At 32.4% G+C, this 17,114-nt stretch overlaps 1 protein-coding gene across 8 annotated transcripts in view; it reads left to right on the top strand.

Moving 5' to 3' along the window:
- The window catches only part of LOC143243844 (single-stranded DNA-binding protein 3-like), a 65,277-nt gene that overhangs the window by 40,243 nt on the left and 7,920 nt on the right, over positions 1-17,114 (top strand). For 4 of the 8 annotated variants that reach the window (XM_076487549.1, XM_076487545.1, XM_076487551.1 and 1 more), the window contains 8 exons: positions 938-1,027; positions 5,923-5,994; positions 6,628-6,688; positions 9,420-9,449; positions 12,638-12,714; positions 13,620-13,693; positions 15,043-15,085; positions 15,622-15,657. In XM_076487549.1, coding sequence (XP_076343664.1) covers positions 938-1,027; positions 5,923-5,994; positions 6,628-6,688; positions 9,420-9,449; positions 12,638-12,714; positions 13,620-13,693; positions 15,043-15,085; positions 15,622-15,657 — 483 coding nt within the window. Of the gene's footprint in view, positions 1-937; positions 1,028-5,922; positions 5,995-6,627; positions 6,689-9,419; positions 9,450-12,637; positions 12,715-13,619; positions 13,694-15,027; positions 15,086-15,621; positions 15,658-17,114 lie in introns of all 8 variants that reach the window. The other 4 variants (XM_076487547.1, XM_076487544.1, XM_076487548.1 and 1 more) reach the window with 2 other exon arrangements.

The following is a 17,114-nucleotide window of genomic DNA, read 5'->3' on the forward strand; positions in this document are numbered from 1 at the left end:
AAATAAATAACATCTTAATGGACGAGGTGGGAAAGTAATACTGCTGTTGTGGAGCGTATCTCAGTCGATGTACCAGTGTTATAAACTGTACTGTATCTAGTATAACCACAGTATCAGTGAACATGGAGAGTAAGATATATTTTAATAGTCATCTTTATTTTCCTGCATTTAAAAGAAATTTAAAATTTAAAAGGTGTTTTTCAAAAGGAATTTAGAATTTTGATCTAAGTTGTTGTTTTCAAAATGCTAAAATCTGTTATAAGGTGAAGATCAATTCCCCTGTTTGTTAGTTAAGAGTAGCCTAAAAACTGTCACTGGGTGATATTGTCTAGCTGCTCTTATGTTAGTATATTACTTCAAGATTAATAACAGTCACTGTACAAAGTCCTAATATTTGAGAAACAGACAAGGAAACTATGGCTTAAAACAGTAAAATAAAGGGATTACTGAGTTACAGTGGAGTTTTTATTTTCTGTTCTACTGTTGTTTCATTCACTAGCTCAGGTACATGAAATTTCAAACCTTGTGTTTCAGTTTGGTTTTATCATCTAGAAAATTTCATGCAAAAGCCAAACTTATCAGTTGGGTGGGGTTTGTAACTATCATATATCTGTGTGAAATGTGATTCATTAAAAATGACCAAGAAAGAGTGATTGTTATCTCCTACAAGTTAAGACAGATAAATATTTTAGATCTCTACAGAAATTAAATGAATTTCTAAGTTTTAGTTTAATTAAACATTTTTATAATAATTAGTTTAATTACATGTATTTAGTTTAAATGTTGCTTATTGATGCAAACTGTTGTAAAAGAATGCACCATTTTTCCAGCAGCCCCCTCTATAATTCAAGCACATGCTGAGAAAAACGGGTGTAAATATATAATAAGGGAGTGTGGACCAGTTTTTGTCCACTGACAAGTTTCTGTTTTTTTATAGAACACTCCTTTGAGGACATCTACATCGCAGCAGTCAGGATCCCAACCGTCCCCTCATCCTCAACCTCACGGGCAGATGATGCAGAATCAGGTAAAGTTATGGGTAGTAAACCCACTTAACATGTGAACGTGGTTCTACGAACAATGTTAAGATAAGCGGGAAATTTTGTTTTCTAAATTTTTCTAGATCAAAGATTAAATAATGTGGATTATTTTGTGGAAATGGTAACATGGTGAGTAAGAGCTCTGTACTGGTGCTTCTGTCACAAAGTTCTCTACTGGTGTTCACTAGTAATGGGGACTGTCAGTAAGAAACTTATTCTGAAGGTTCATCAGTAATGGGGACTACCAGTTAGAAACTTATTCTGAAGGTTCATTGGTGATGGGGACTGTCAGTTAGAAACATTCTGAAGGTTCATCGGTGATGGGGACTGTCAGTTAGAAACTTATTGAGAAGGTTCATCGGTGATGGGGACTGTCAGATAGAAACTTATTGAGAAGGTTCATCGGTGATGGGGACTGTCAGTTAGAAACTTATTGAGAAGGTTCATCGGTGATGGGGACTGTCAGTTAGAAACTTATTGAGAAGGTTCATCGGTGATGGGGACTGTCAGATAGAAACTTATTGAGAAGGTTCATCGGTGATGGGGACTGTCAGTTAGAAACTTATTGAAAAGGTTCATCGGTGATGGGGACTGTCAGTTAGAAACTTATTGAGAAGGTTCAGCGGTGATGGGAACTGTCAGTTAGAAACTTATTGAGAAGGTTTAAAATTTGGACATTCTTGATTCTGTTAATCTGACCTAAAGAACAAAATTTTAAATCACTCTCAACAACCAATCTGGACTGTAATTTTACTAAAGCAATCAAATGGAGACTCCCAAACTGTTTCAGTCTAAGCATCCCAACTTTAGTATTGTGATTGATAAACAGTGCTCTGGTTAAATGAATAATCTATTAAATAAATATAATTAAATTTAATTCAACATCTTTGTTTTTGGTCCATTTTTCTGCAGAAAAACTTCACAGTTCCAATCTTGTCTATATAGAATGGAGCCAGGTTTGGCTCTTTTGTAACTGTCAAAATACTGTACAACTATATAGAATAGAGCAAGGTTTGGCTCTTTTGTAAGTGTGAAAATACTGTACAACTATATAGAATAGAGCAAGGTTTGGCTCTTTTGTAAGTGTGAAAATACTGTACAACTATATAGAATAGAGCAAGGTTTGGCTCTTTTGTAAGTGTGAAAATACTGTACAACTATATAGAATAGAGCAAGGTTTGGCTCTTTTGTAACTGCGAAAATACTGTACAACTATATAGAATAGAGCAAGGTTTGGCTCTTTTGTAACTGTCAAAATACTGTACAACTATATAGAATAGAGCAAGGTTTGGCTCTTTTGTAACTGTCAAAATACTGTACAACTATATAGAATAGAGCAAGGTTTGGCTCTTTTGTAACTGTCAAAATACTGTACAACTATATAGAATAGAGCAAGGTTTGGCTCTTTTGTAAGTGTGAAAATACTGTACAACTATATAGAATAGAGCAAGGTTTGGCTCTTTTGTAAGTGTGAAAATACTGTACAACTATATAGAATGGAGCCAGGTTTGGCTCTTTTGTAACTGTCAAAATACTGTACAACTATACAGAATAAAACAAGGTTTGGCTCTTTTGTAACTGTCAAAATACTGTACAACTATATAGAATAGAGATAGGTTTGGCTCTTTTGTAACTGCGAAAATACTGTACAACTATATAGAATAGAGCAAGGTTTGGCTCTTTTGTAACTGCAAAAATACTGTACAACTATATAGAATAGAGCAAGGTTTGGCTCTTTTGTAACTGCGAAAATACTGTACAACTATATAGAATAGAGCAAGGTTTGGCTCTTTTGTAAGTGAAAATACTGTACAACTATATAGAATAGAGCAAGGTTTGGCTCTTTTGTAACTGTCAAAATACTGTACAACTATATAGAATAGAGCAAGGTTTGGCTCTTTTGTAACTGTCAAAATACTGTACAACTATATAGAATAGAGCAAGGTTTGGCTCTTTTGTAACTGTCAAAATACTGTACAACTATATAGAATAGAGCAAGGTTTGGCTCTTTTGTAAGTGTGAAAATACTGTACAACTATATAGAATAGAGCAAGGTTTGGCTCTTTTGTAAGTGTGAAAATACTGTACAACTATATAGAATGGAGCCAGGTTTGGCTCTTTTGTAACTGTCAAAATACTGTACAACTATACAGAATAGAGCAAGGTTTGGCTCTTTTGTAACTGTCAAAATACTGTACAACTATATAGAATAGAGATAGGTTTGGCTCTTTTGTAACTGCGAAAATACTGTACAACTATATAGAATAGAGCAAGGTTTGGCTCTTTTGTAACTGCGTAAAAATACTGTACAACTATATAGAATAGAGCAAGGTTTGGCTCTTTTGTAACTGCGAAAATACTGTACAACTATATAGAATAGAGCAAGGTTTGGCTCTTTTGTAAGTGAAAATACTGTACAACTATATAGAATAGAGCAAGGTTTGGCTCTTTTGTAAGTGAAAATACTGTACAACTATATAGAATAGAGCAAGGTTTGGCTCTTTTGTAACTGTCAAAATACTGTACAACTATATAGAATAGAGCAAGGTTTGGCTCTTTTGTAACTGTCAAAATACTGTACAACTATATAGAATAGAGCAAGGTTTGGCTCTTTTGTAACTGTCAAAATACTTTACAACTATATAGAATAGAGCAAGGTTTGGCTCTTTTGTAACTGTGAAAATACTATACAACTATATAGAATGGAGCCAGGTTTGGGTGTTTATAATTTTGAAAATACTGTATAAAGCCAGGTCTCCACTACTTTATCAGTATGCTAAGTAATTATATCAGTTTTACAGTTCATTGTTTGTGTTACATGAACCACCCATGGACATGATTTGCATAGTTGGCATCCAGTTGTAAACTTATTGTTAGTGTTCTACTGTCAGATTATAATTTATTGTAGCTTTATGGAGTTGTATAAATAATGATATAATGTTGTCTTATTATTTGTTTAAAGGTGATGACCACCTGCTGCTCTTTCTAGAACACATGTACTGTTTTGTTTCTTGACTGCTTGTTCTGACTATTCATTCAAAGCCAAATGTAGAAAAAATAGTCCCTCTTGAAACTTAATACTACAGTAAAACTGTTTTTTTAAACAAGTAGAAATACTGCAAGCCATGTTTGTTCCAGTACAATGAAAGCCTCTGTTTAACCCTAGTACACACACTCAAAAAAACTACATTGCCCACACTGGGGGTCATTTTTAACCCCCACCAAAAATATTTAAAAAAAATTTATTTTCATATAAGCAAAGTATAAATTTGGACAAAATATTTTTTCTATACAATTTATGCATACACTCTGGGTAACTTTATGGTCATTGCAAGCCATTTTACTACATTTGATACACTTTGAAGAAATTCTTTTCCTTGAATCACGTGCGCATATTTGACACCATTTCCTAACGTTCTCTTCAGCAACTTTTTTGTCTTTTTGGAGGGATCACTTCATTTGTATCTTCCTCAGGCAGTAATTCATCAGCAAGCAACTTCAGAAATTCACGTCTTGTTCTTTTTTGGTACTTTGATGCGAATTCTGGGTGGCACTGGCGATAGAGAAGGTAAGCATTGTGTGCGACAGCATCAAGAATGTTATAAAATAGTGCCATTGGCCACCTTCTGGTCTTTCTTTTTGTGGAAAAGAATCTAACTATTTGGTCTAGTGTATCGACTCCTCCTTTGGTGGAGTTATAGTATGATATTATTTCAGGTTTTCCTGATTCATCATCGATTGAGGGCTCTCTATGCAACGTAGATAAGAATATTCTAGAATGCTTGAGAACATTTATAGAGTGTTCTAGAATGTTCTAGAACACAAAATTTCATATCAATATATTATTTGATTGTTTACCAGAAATGTAATTGAGTTTTTTAAACGAGGGTCAAAAATGACCCCCGATGTGGAAAACGTGAATTTCGACATTAGACAAGGGGTGTAATACCCCATTTGCATAAAATACATGTTAAATGTATTAGTATAGTATGTTATTAGTATAGATTAAATTAGGTACATTTTTAGGCCCGAAAGTCACACCTTTGATATTTCTATAACAACTTAAACACAAGTGGGCCCATTTTTGACCCCCACCGTGTGTATGAGGGTTAATCTACTCAGCTCTAGGAGTAGGTAAATATGAACCTTTGTGTCTTCTGGGTGTCTCATCAGCAGTATCCAGCTTAGGGCACATGTACCTGATTTGATTTTATTAATCATCAGAATCTCTACTAACCTACCCTCAAATCTAGTTATGTGCCCAAAGTAATGTATATCTATTTTGGTAAAAGAAAGGAATCATTGGGACCCTAACAGAAGAGTTCTGTGAAAGATTTAGAGTGTAAGATTTGTCATTTTTTCTGTTTGCTTGCCTGGAAAAGTCATTTACATACTTACTTCGATGAAAATTTGTCGAAACAGTGACATTTTGATTCTCACTATAAACACACAGAGTGATTCTGCAAACTGTATAACTTCAGTAAGCTTTAGTTAAACCCAGTGAATATTGTGAAATAGAAGTTATTAATATTCAGACATTTTATAGGTGGTTTTAAATGGGCGATCTTTTTGACTGCTGTTTTGCTGCACTACAATCCGTCTTATTAAATACTATACTACTTAATGATAAGTTTGTAAGAGAAAGGTTGTTTGAGAGAATCACTTGTTATCTGTAGTACAAATTATAAAAATAATTATGATGTTTTATGGTATTAGTTTTGTTTTTTATATAGTTAAATTATCTCTACGTAGTAAGACTGTCTTATCACTATATGTGTCATGTTTTAAGTGGTGTTCAAACTACTAGTGTGAACTGATTTCATTACCTGTTCACTTGTATTCTGGCCACTTTGAATATTAATTCCTTACCAATTTTATGTAGGCCTTCATACCTCCAAGATATCCAGGTGGGCCAAGAACAGGAGTTAGAATGCCCCAACAGGTAGAATTTAATGTAAGTAAAAACATTTGCCTGTAATAAAAGGTTGGCCCAATACTGTCTCTGAGATTAGCAGTGCCAAAATCTATTGTTTGATTCCACACACTAAACATCTTACAGACAGCAGTTTGTGTAGCTTTTCACTAAACTAGTTTCAACACATGATTTAGTAGAAATTAGAACAGAACCATTAGATCTTATACTTCATGTATATGATACAACCTACACTCTATGTGTGTGTTAATAGCCGGTACAAGTACGTTCTTAAAGATGAAGTTTGTAGTCTTATAACATTATTTATAGTAGCATTTGATTTTTAGTTTAGTGATTGTATTTGTTGTTAAACTGTTTTAGTCAGTACTGCTTTAGTTACATTTGTATCACTGATGTATTCTCATGTCCTCATCAGGAAAAAGATATACAAGAAACAATAACACAAGAAATCCATATAGATGTTGGAAACTATTACATCTTTACAGTATGTAACTTCTTCAAATGTTATGTACTTTTACACTACCAGATGTATAAATGTCATGGTATATAAATGGATAAAAAATGTCCAACTTTTTACATAAATATTTATGGATGGATAAAACTGATTGATGTGTCCATTGTAAATGTATGTAACATCTAATGTTTGGTCAACAGCCACCTGGTGGTGTTCCAGGACAACCTATGATGCCCAATAGCATGGATCCATCAAGGCAAGGTAGATGGTATTTGTCATCTTCCTGTGTTTAAAGAGTACTTTATAAAAACTGTTGTTTATAATCAGGAATTTAAAACATAACTCTATATTGAAAGATGAATATTATTTCTAGTTGGACATGTGAGGAACTTGAAACACTTTATTTGGAAGTAAAATATTACTTTAAAGTGACCGTTGTTTTTTAATTAGTGTTTTCCTTACAAAATTTTTAACTTTAATTTTGCAAGATGACAAAAGTAATAAAGTGTCATATGTTCTGCCTTACATGAATATATAATGAGTAATCCAGTACATCAACAAACTACCTTATACCAGTAGGTAGTGTGTAATCCAGTACACTAATGAACTACCTTTTACGAGTAGGTAGTGTGTAACCCAGTACACCAACAAACTACCTTTTACGAGTAGGTAGTGTGTAACCCAGTACACCAACGAACTACCTCTTACGAGTAGGTAGTGTGTAACCCAGTACACCAACGAACTACCTCTTACGAGTAGGTAGTGTGTAACCCAGTACACCAACGAACTACCTCTTACGAGTAGGTAGTGTGTAACCCAGTACACCAACGAACTACCTTTTACGAGTAGGTAGTGTGTAACCCAGTACACCAACGAACTACCTTTTACGAGTAGGTAGTGTGTAACCCAGTACACCAACGAACTACCTTTTACGAGTAGGTAATGTGTAATCCAGTACACCAACGAACTACCTTACACAGAAAACAAAGTATATAAGCAGAATATTTGTGGTAAAATAAGGTAGTGTAATCTGTTTCATGACATTGCTTGTAACAGTTGACAAAAATGTTGGTGTATAGGGAGAAATTGGTTTCAGGTTTTCATGAAAGAATATTGAGACAAGGGTTCAATATTCATCTGTTCAAAAAGCAAAAATTGTTTTTATACAGAGTAACAGCTAACTATTTTAGTGCAGAGTGCTGTATAATGTGGGTAATTAGTTTACTTAAAGAATCCATGTTTTTTGGTATTTGTATCATATTAACATACAGTTGGTGCTTATCTGGTCAGAGCTTATATTATCCTGTAGCTTGTCTTTGTCTACCCTGAGTATATCACTTTATCCTATAGTTAATGTTTGTCTACCCAGAGTATATGACTTTATTCTGCTGTTGATGTTTGTCTGTCCATGGCCTATCATATTATCTTGCTGTTGATGTTTGTCTGTTCAGAGTATATTACATTATCCTACTGTTGATGTTTGTCTGTCCAGAGTATATTACATTATCCTACTGTTGATGTTTGTCTGTCCAGAGTATATTACATTATCCTACTGTTGATGTTTGTCTGTCCAGAGTATATTACATTATCCTACTGTTGATGTTTGTCTGTCCAGAGTATATTACATTATCCTACTGTTGATGTTTGTCTGTCCAGAGTATATTACATTATCCTACTGTTGATGTTTCTTGTGCAGAGTATATTACATTATCTTGCTTTTGATGTTTCTTGTGCAGAGTATATTACATTATCTTGCTTTTGATGTTTCTTGTGCAGAGTATATCGCATTATCCAGCTGTTGATGTTCGGTTTGCATTAAAGTATTACTGCTAATAGACTTCCTTGACTTCTAGAATAATAACTGTTACTGTTGATCCTGTATAACTTCCAGTGGCAGGCCTGCAGTGTTGTACTTATTGGCTCCAGTTTTATTAGAAGTCCAAGTGTGCTTATGTGAAAATGAGTACACTTGTTTATATAACACTTTCTGTTAACTATATATTTGTTGGTTTTACAGCAGTGTCATCTGTTTTGTAGCAAAGGTGATTCTCATATGTAGTTATTATACAGTTTCTTGTTTTTATGGCCACAGTAACAATTCACTTGTACCCCTTGTTTCCAAGTGAAATAGCTTGCTCCTTGAACTGTTGTATACCACATAGTATCAAGATGTTTTTGTGTAAGATAATGAATCATTTTCATGCTTCCATCTTCCCTTTTCTTAAGAATAACAGTGAAGGTTACATTTAAATACAAGATAAAGTACAAATCTGAGGAGCTCTTGTTTTCCTCTTCTTTCAGAAACAACTAAAAATTTTGTTCCATACTTTGAGGCTGCAGTGTTATAAGAGTGATGGTAAAATTTGATAAGAGTATCCTAACTCTTAGAAGTGAATGTTATTGGGTAAACTGCCATCCTCATAAAATATTTAGAGGTAAACCAGAAACATTTAATCTGTTACAGTCTAGTAAGCATTAATGTTAATCATACTTTTGTTAACTGTGTTTCACCTACCCACGTTATCTAGTCGCTGCTTCATCTTTATTATATCAAATACAAGCAAAAGTACCGAAGTAACCAAAGCTCTGAGTTACTTATCCTACCTACTTCAAAAAAGTAATTGTTGAGCATTTAAGTCAACAATAACATATAGTAAATCTACATTTTCATTCTTTAAGTTATGTCACATTAATTACTGACAATTTAATATAAAATATCCTGTTTGTGGAATATAATGTGGCATTAACGTTATTGATGTCTGTTCTTCCGTCATTTCAATGTAAGCCAGAGTCTTTGTTAACAACCTATGAACATTGAATGTAAGCCAGTGTCTGTATTAACAACCCATGGTAGTAGTATATTCAGTATAAGTTTTACATCATGTCTGATGAAACTGAAGGACATTACTTACATAGTTAATACTTTTGTTGTGTTTCCCAGTACTAGACTTTTCATCCATATTATTAATCTTTTTTTGTTTGTTATTTATAGGTGAAGGTGGGGAATTTGCTGGGTGGCAAGGTAGGCTTCACGCCTCTTCAAATGCTTTTGTAATATGTAAACGTGTAGTGTTTTTATAATGTGGATTGTCCTTCTTCCTGTATATTTTGTAGTATGTCTGCAGTATGTTTGTTCTTTCCTGTAACTTTGTTTGGTGCTTTTGTAAGATATAGATTTTGTGAAAACTTTTGTGATGTTTTTGCGATGTGTAAATTCTCTCCTGTAAATGTGTATGGCGTTTTGGTAACTTTCAGTTTCTGTGTTGTTGTTTTTTTTAATTTGTAGATTCATTCATCCTATATATTTTGGTTTTTGTAATGTATGTCTCTCTAGATCTTGTAGTGTTGTCATAATGTTGATATTTTTCTTCATATACATTTTGTATTGATTTTTTAAATTTGGTATTCCTTTCTATAAATTTGTACATATTTTTAATGTGTAACTTTTTCCTTCCCGTGGATTTGGTATTCTGCTATTTTGCCGTTTTTTTCTTAAGTTGAAAACTTAGAATAAGGACAGTTAATTCTTCGTTTAGAGTGAAGACAACTTGTGTTTTATTCATGATGGAAACACGATTTTCTGCAGTAAAAATGGAATGAGTATTGGGAATAGTGTGTTTGGTTCAGACGGAGTCATTGTTACTCAAATCTTGCTCTTTTTAGTACTAAATTTTAATTTTATACTATTTGGGATACAAATGGCAGGCTGATAAACAAGTTAAACTGTTTATTGAACATTTTGACATTGGGGAAAAAAATTCATCTGTTCTTATTTTATGTCTTTGTTTTACAACTGGAGTTTAATGTTCATTTTATACTAATAACCAATAAAAAGAAAAATTGGAGCCACATGATATTTAATTGGAGTCTGCTACAACCTTTGGTGCTTCCATCTTGAAAGAAAACAAATTTAAAATATTTTATCCAAGATTCTAGCTTGATATTTCTTAGACAACTTAAAATGCTATACCCTTAACTTTGTGTTTGTTGGACATCTTTTACCCTTAACTTTGTGTTTGTTGGACATCTTTTACCCTTAACTTTGTGTTTGTTGGACATCTTTTAGTATAAGATCTGGTAAAGGTAATGTAGTTATTTAGAAGCTTTACATATTAGTTTTGCCATAGATAGATCATCACAGACTGTTATCACGTGAACAGTGCTTATGTTAAAATGTGTGTCAGAGCAGACAGTATTTTCTCTCACAACAATGGACATGGCTAGGGGTAAGACATATTGAAGAACAAGACAGTTCATTCACATTCCCAAAGCTCATGTGGTGTTAAATAAGTGTGGTTAAAAGATAATATGTGGAGTATGGCTAATAAATAACTACAAGTGAATGTTGAGCAAGGTTAAATCCCATTGTAAATCTATACTTCATTCAGTTAATGAACTGCACAACTTTCCAAGTGATAGTAGTTAGACAGATGAAGTAGCTTTGAATGGTAAAATGTAACTAAAGACAAACACTAATAAAACTAACCTTAATAAAGGGTGTGAGGTATGGAGAAGTGTAAGGAGAAGAAACATGTTCTTCTGTGTATTAGATATCTCGATATAGGGGCGAAGAGTCATTCTGTGTTTAATTCCTGGCCTATGCAGAAATCCCTATATTTTGCTGTAGGTTCAAAAGTTTAGCTTTCTTTATTGTATTAACAGCTGAATCTACTTTAATTATTTGAATCAGAACATAATAAAAATATGTAATTATTGACTCTGAAAGAAAAAGAGTGGAAGCTATTTAGTGTGTCTTTAAATAATCCAACATGTAAAAGACCTTTCTAGAGTAGTGAAGAGGATGAATTGGTGGCAAAATTTTTTGTTAACAGTAAATCACTTACTAGGCTGTTAATTGAGGGTGTTTGAAACAAAAGAAATATTTATTTTTTGTATAAAGGTTACGTGAGCATCTGTGATCTCATCTCTAGTTAACACTGTGTGTGGCCTGTATATTGCTATTATAAACAAACAGGACAGTTTGTACCAACTTTGGTACCTTAAAACAAAGATTGAAGTGTAATAATTTATTTATATTAAAAAAACAAAAGTGGTTTAAAATTAACACTCCACAAAGAAAGGTTAACTCCTTCATACAACTTCTGTATTAACCATTCATCTGAGACTAACACTTGTATACCTCATTTATGATAATTAATATGCTAAACATTTTACTGTTCTCATTTGAAAAAAGCATTTATTAAGTTGTTTTATCTCAGTGTTACATGTACTCTAGTGTTTGTTTGTACTGTACTTGAATTTACTGCAGTTTCAAGTTCGGTGTTCTTCACTAATTGGTTTTTGTTCTATTCTGAAAGTCTAACAGCTTTATTTTTATACTGATGTAAAATAGCTCTACCTGAGAATAAAAACTCATTCTCGTGGTAATATATCATTCAAGAGTAGTAAATAAATTGAAGAGACACAATCTGAATGTTGTAAGATCTACTTTTGAAGTGATTTAGCTGAGAGAGTGGTAAATCTGAGAAAGTCATTACTTCCCTGCCTGTCGTGAGTGGTAAATCTGAGAAAGTCATTACTTCCCTGCCTGTCGTGAGTGGAAACTTAACAGGATCTTCTTAGGTTCTGGTATCTTTATGTTGTTGTTGTCATGTTCAAGTTGGAAAAACAATTATATCAACCAACAGTGCAGAACAGCATCCTTACTAATTTACATAAAACTGTGAAAGTATACGATACTCAGTAATAAATTTCTTAAAATTGTCTATTCATTGTTAATCATGTCCTTGTATTATCTTGTTTTGTAGCCTGTCTGTTGTTTTACTGAGATGATGCATGTAAAGTTATTCTTCATTGTAATTTGTACCAGTTTATTTCACAGCTTATCATTAATTTTACTGAAATCAAAGAGAGAAAAACATTTACATAAGTTTGTATAAGTTGTTTCACAAAATTTATTCCTGATAATTGGAACTGTGAATGAACCAAAGTGCACACGTTCACTGTTTTGTCGTTCTAGTTACAAAGACTTACATGATTGTTATCAGTATTTACAGATTGGTGTTCAGGCATGTCAACCCAGGTGATAAACATATAACTCCTAATCAGATGAGAACAATTACGTGTACATTGAAGTCAGAAGATTTCTCCTTTTACGTGTGACTAATTAATTTAATAGTGTTTGGTTGAAGAATATTTATCATTACCATTCATTTTTAATTCTGCTTATAAACAAGGTTTCGTCTTTAGGTCCTCCAGGTATGAATTCTATGAATCCAAGGATGAACTCTCCAAGATGTCAATCCTTTGGACCCCTAAACCCTGGAGTAAGTTGAACCACCCAGTGTTAATACTGTGTCCTAGTATACCTTGAAACTGCAAAATTGAAGTTTATTTTTACAAGTTTATCAGGTTTTGGACATTACTCTGTGATTTTTTTAAAATTGTATATTTTAGGTGATTGTAAGTGCTAATTAAATTTGAATATCCCATGAATTTGAAATAAAATAAAATATTGTTTTTATTGTTCAGTTTTCATCTTCAGTGAATAAAATTGTTATTCTTATGTAATTATTAAAAAAAATTAAAGAAATAAATTAGAGTTGTCTTGGTTTTCACTTAATGATTACTATTTTTATTTACAATTAAAACCACATCCGACCTATGAATCCCCCGCTGATACAGCAATAAGTATACAGATTTACAGTGCTAAAATCAGGGGTATGACCCCCTTCGGTTGACTCAGCAGATAACCCAATGAGGCTTTGTTATAAGAAAACACACACACTCCAACCTATGATCTGTGATTCGTTTGATCTTTCAAATACTAATTCTAAACATTCTTAATTAAATAACTTTTTTTTCATCAATTTGATTTGAATCAAACTGACCAGTATTTTTCAATTCAGTTATTTAAGAGACCATTAATTTTGAAAGTATCACCAGTAACTGACCAATCAAAATTACTGTTAGTCCATCAGACGTGACCAGTTTACTGATTAGAAGGTCTTGTTGATGAAACCCTCATTTAAGTGAAGTCTTAAAAAAATTTTGCATGATTCAGGTTTTTTTGACTGTCAACATGGTTTGTAACTGTCAACTTTTCTCATTTAAGTCAGAAACATCTGGTTAACATACATAGCTACTATATTGTTTTTGATTGAAAAACCAAATACACAGTTTTTATTGTTGCCTGTTTTTAAAAATATATAAAAATAATTTAATTTTCCAGAACTATGGACCAATGAGGCCACCACCTAATAACTCAATGGGACCAGCAGGTCCAGGAATGTCTCCTATGTCAATGTAAGTATCATTTTTGATTAAAACTAGTTATTATGAAGTTTTGTATTTGGCTGTCTTTTCATGATCAAAATTTGTGTCAGTATTTATATCAGTATCATATGTGCAACATAACTAATACACCAGGAGGTATTATTCAGCCCATGGAAGTTATAATGTATATGTGAGAAAAATAAAGTAGAAAATAAATCTGGTAAAGCAGAAAAGATTGTTTTACCTGAATACATTTCTATAAGTGTTTCAAGGTTGTTTGAAGTAGCATAGACAGGGTAGAATTTTGGTTTTAATGGGCCATTTCTAGAAGGGGACAAGGTTATGATCCTTCTTCAGGTCAACTTTAACTTAATCATTGGCCTACTCTAGAAACAAGCAGGACCAGTTCGTTGAAGCCATAACTCTATCTTTGTATTTATATAAACATTAAGAAATAACAGAAATCATTATATATGAATATAATTATTTTATATTGCTGTTTGTATAGATTTTTTAGTTACCTATTTCTTTACATTTATTAATTTAGGGGCTCTATAGTCATAATGTTAACTATGTGTTACTTTTAGGGTTATGTAATCATAAACGTTATTCGCCCATGTGTTAATTTTAGGGCTATGCAATCGTAAACGTTATTCGCGCATGTGTTAATTTTAGGGCTATGCAACCGTAAACGTTATTCGCGCATGTGTTAATTTTAGGGCTATGCAATCGTAAACGTTATTTGCATGTGTTAATTTTAGGGCTATGCAATCGTAAGCGTTATTGGCGCATGTGTTAATTTTAGGGCTATGCAATCGTAAACGTTATTCGCGCATGTGTTAATTTTAGGGCTATGCAATCGTAAACGTTATTTGCGCATGTGTTAATTTTAGGGCTATGCAATCGTAAACGTTATTTGCGCATGTGTTAATTTTAGGGCTATGCAATCGTAAACGTTATTTGTGCATGTGTTAATTTTAGGGCTATGCAATCGTAAACGTTATTTGCGCATGTGTTAATTTTAGGGCTATGCAATCGTAAACGTTATTCGCGCATGTGTTAATTTTAGGGCTATGCAATCGTAAACGTTATTTGCATGTGTTAATTTTGGGGCTATGCAATCGTAAATCCTGTGTGATCATTTAGGAGTTTTTTTCTAGATATAAATACCAATGTCTGTATATACATGTTAATTTCTTCCATGCATTACATATTGAGATTACTATTTACATGTCTTGGTGCTGCTTTTCCAGACAATTTTTTTTTCTGGCTTTCTCTGTTGTCTAGGCATGCATCTTTATGTGGATTTATATATATTTTAGACATTTTTCAGCTTATCCAATAAATTATAAAACATGTATTAGTAATTTTTTTAACAGACCTGGCTCTGGAGGTAGACCTTGGCAACCTAATTCATCAAAGGTAAGAATTCTTATTAAATCAAAAGGCTAAAAGTGAAAATGAAATAAGTTTTTTTTAATATTAGAATATTTTATACTGATAAAATCTAATATTACTATTTCACCACATATTCAGTAAAAACAGTAGCAGGTTTTAGTTATGTATCAAAAGAAAAATAAAGACAAAACTCTGTGTACACTTGAAATGCTTATCCACATTCATAAGGAAATGGTAGTATTGTATTTCCTGTATTCTTTCCAATGTTCCACAGTGTGATATCTTAATTTTGTTTTTTCCAGTGTTCCATACTGTTATACTTATTGTATAGAAATCCATGAAAAACATTATTTTATAAACTAAGGTAAAGAATTGTTGATATTCATAGATTTTGAGGGTAGTGCTTTTATTGTTTTTTACTGTAAGCAAACATGCACAAGGTAATTATTTTAGTTTTTGCTTTATTTCTATGTACATTTTCTAAAAGATTTACTTGTTTTTTTACCTTTTAGTTACTTTTGTTTGACCAGTGAATGTAAAAGTCTTTTTTTTTTTTACAGATCAATTACACTTCATCGTCACCTGGTAGTCACTATGTAAGTTTATGTAACGTTTGTCCTTATACATGATTCTTTCAACATGTAAACTGTTCCAGAAATATAGATATTAAAACTTTGAAAGAACATCTTATAGCAAACAAGAACAATCTGTTATTGTCTCTGTTTACAACAAATATCATAATGATGTCATGTTAAGACATAGAACGTGGTTTACAGTGGATAACATGATGTCATGTTAAGACATAAAGGTGGTTTACAATGAATAACATGATGTCATGTTAAGACATAGAACGTGGTTTACAGTAGATAACATGATAAAGACAGAACACAGCTTATAATAGATAACATATCATGTAAATTTTTGACTACATTAAAAACAAGTAATATTGTACATATCCAATCATTTTTTTTCTTGCTGTTGGTTATCAAGTACACTTAAGCCAATGTTTTATGCTTGTGATAGTAGAACACTAAATAATTTTTATTTAATTAAATAATGTACTAAATAACATAGATTGATTGCGTGCAAGAAGCAGACACCTACCACTAATACTCAGTTTTTCTAGCTGTTTGGCTTTCTATTGGGTATACGTAATGTTTAATTAAACGTATGAAAGGACTATTAAAAAATACTAAAAGAGAGTATGTGACAGGTGTCAGTGTTTGATTTTCTATTTGATAGCTCTATAACCAAAGAGAATTAAAGGCTATAAAAATTATGGTTATTCTGAACAATGACATTTCTATAGTAAGCAAGTTCCCTTTAATTCATTCTTTATTTCAAGGGGTGGTGAATAAAATGGAGAAGATGAGATGTCTAGAGAAACTGTCCTGTGTCATGGACGTTTTTAATATTGCCTTGTACAATTAAGAACTTAAAACTTAAATATTTATTAAAATGTAGATTATTAGCTAAGATTCTGTGTTATATTAATTAGTATAACATTAACAGAAAGTGGTTTAATAAAGTTTGAATGTAAGATACTAAGATGTTTTATAGTGCAGTACAGGATATCCATAACAAGAGGGCTAATCAAGTTGAATTATACCTTTCAGGATGTTTTACTCACAGTGGCTTAACATTTATTCTTACATTTGTTGATTACTCTTAGGCTCTTACTAATTTAAACCTTTTAAAATATCTTTTCTTCCTGCTCTTCTAACAGCTTAGTCTAGAGTCCAAAGGCTTCTGAAACTAAAAGTCAGTTTTGACACCTGAAGTTTGAAAGTGACAGATAGCCCCTTACTTAACTTTCTGCTTAACAAAACTCTACAATATTTTCCTTCCCACTCTTGAGCTGAATTATAAATGTCTCTGCCACTCTTTTCTTCTTTTCTGAAGTAATAATGTGACTGCTACCTATTGCTGGAACTGAGGTTCCTACCACTCACTTCTCTTGAGTTACCAGTAGGATTGATAACCAACATAACTATTTTAGATGTTTGTCAGTTTCTTGAATTCTGTGATGTGTAGATATCTGTATTTACTGATA

This window comes from Tachypleus tridentatus, chromosome 2 (assembly GCF_004210375.1).
Source record: "Tachypleus tridentatus isolate NWPU-2018 chromosome 2, ASM421037v1, whole genome shotgun sequence".
Classification (NCBI taxonomy): Eukaryota; Metazoa; Arthropoda; class Merostomata; order Xiphosura; family Limulidae; genus Tachypleus; species Tachypleus tridentatus.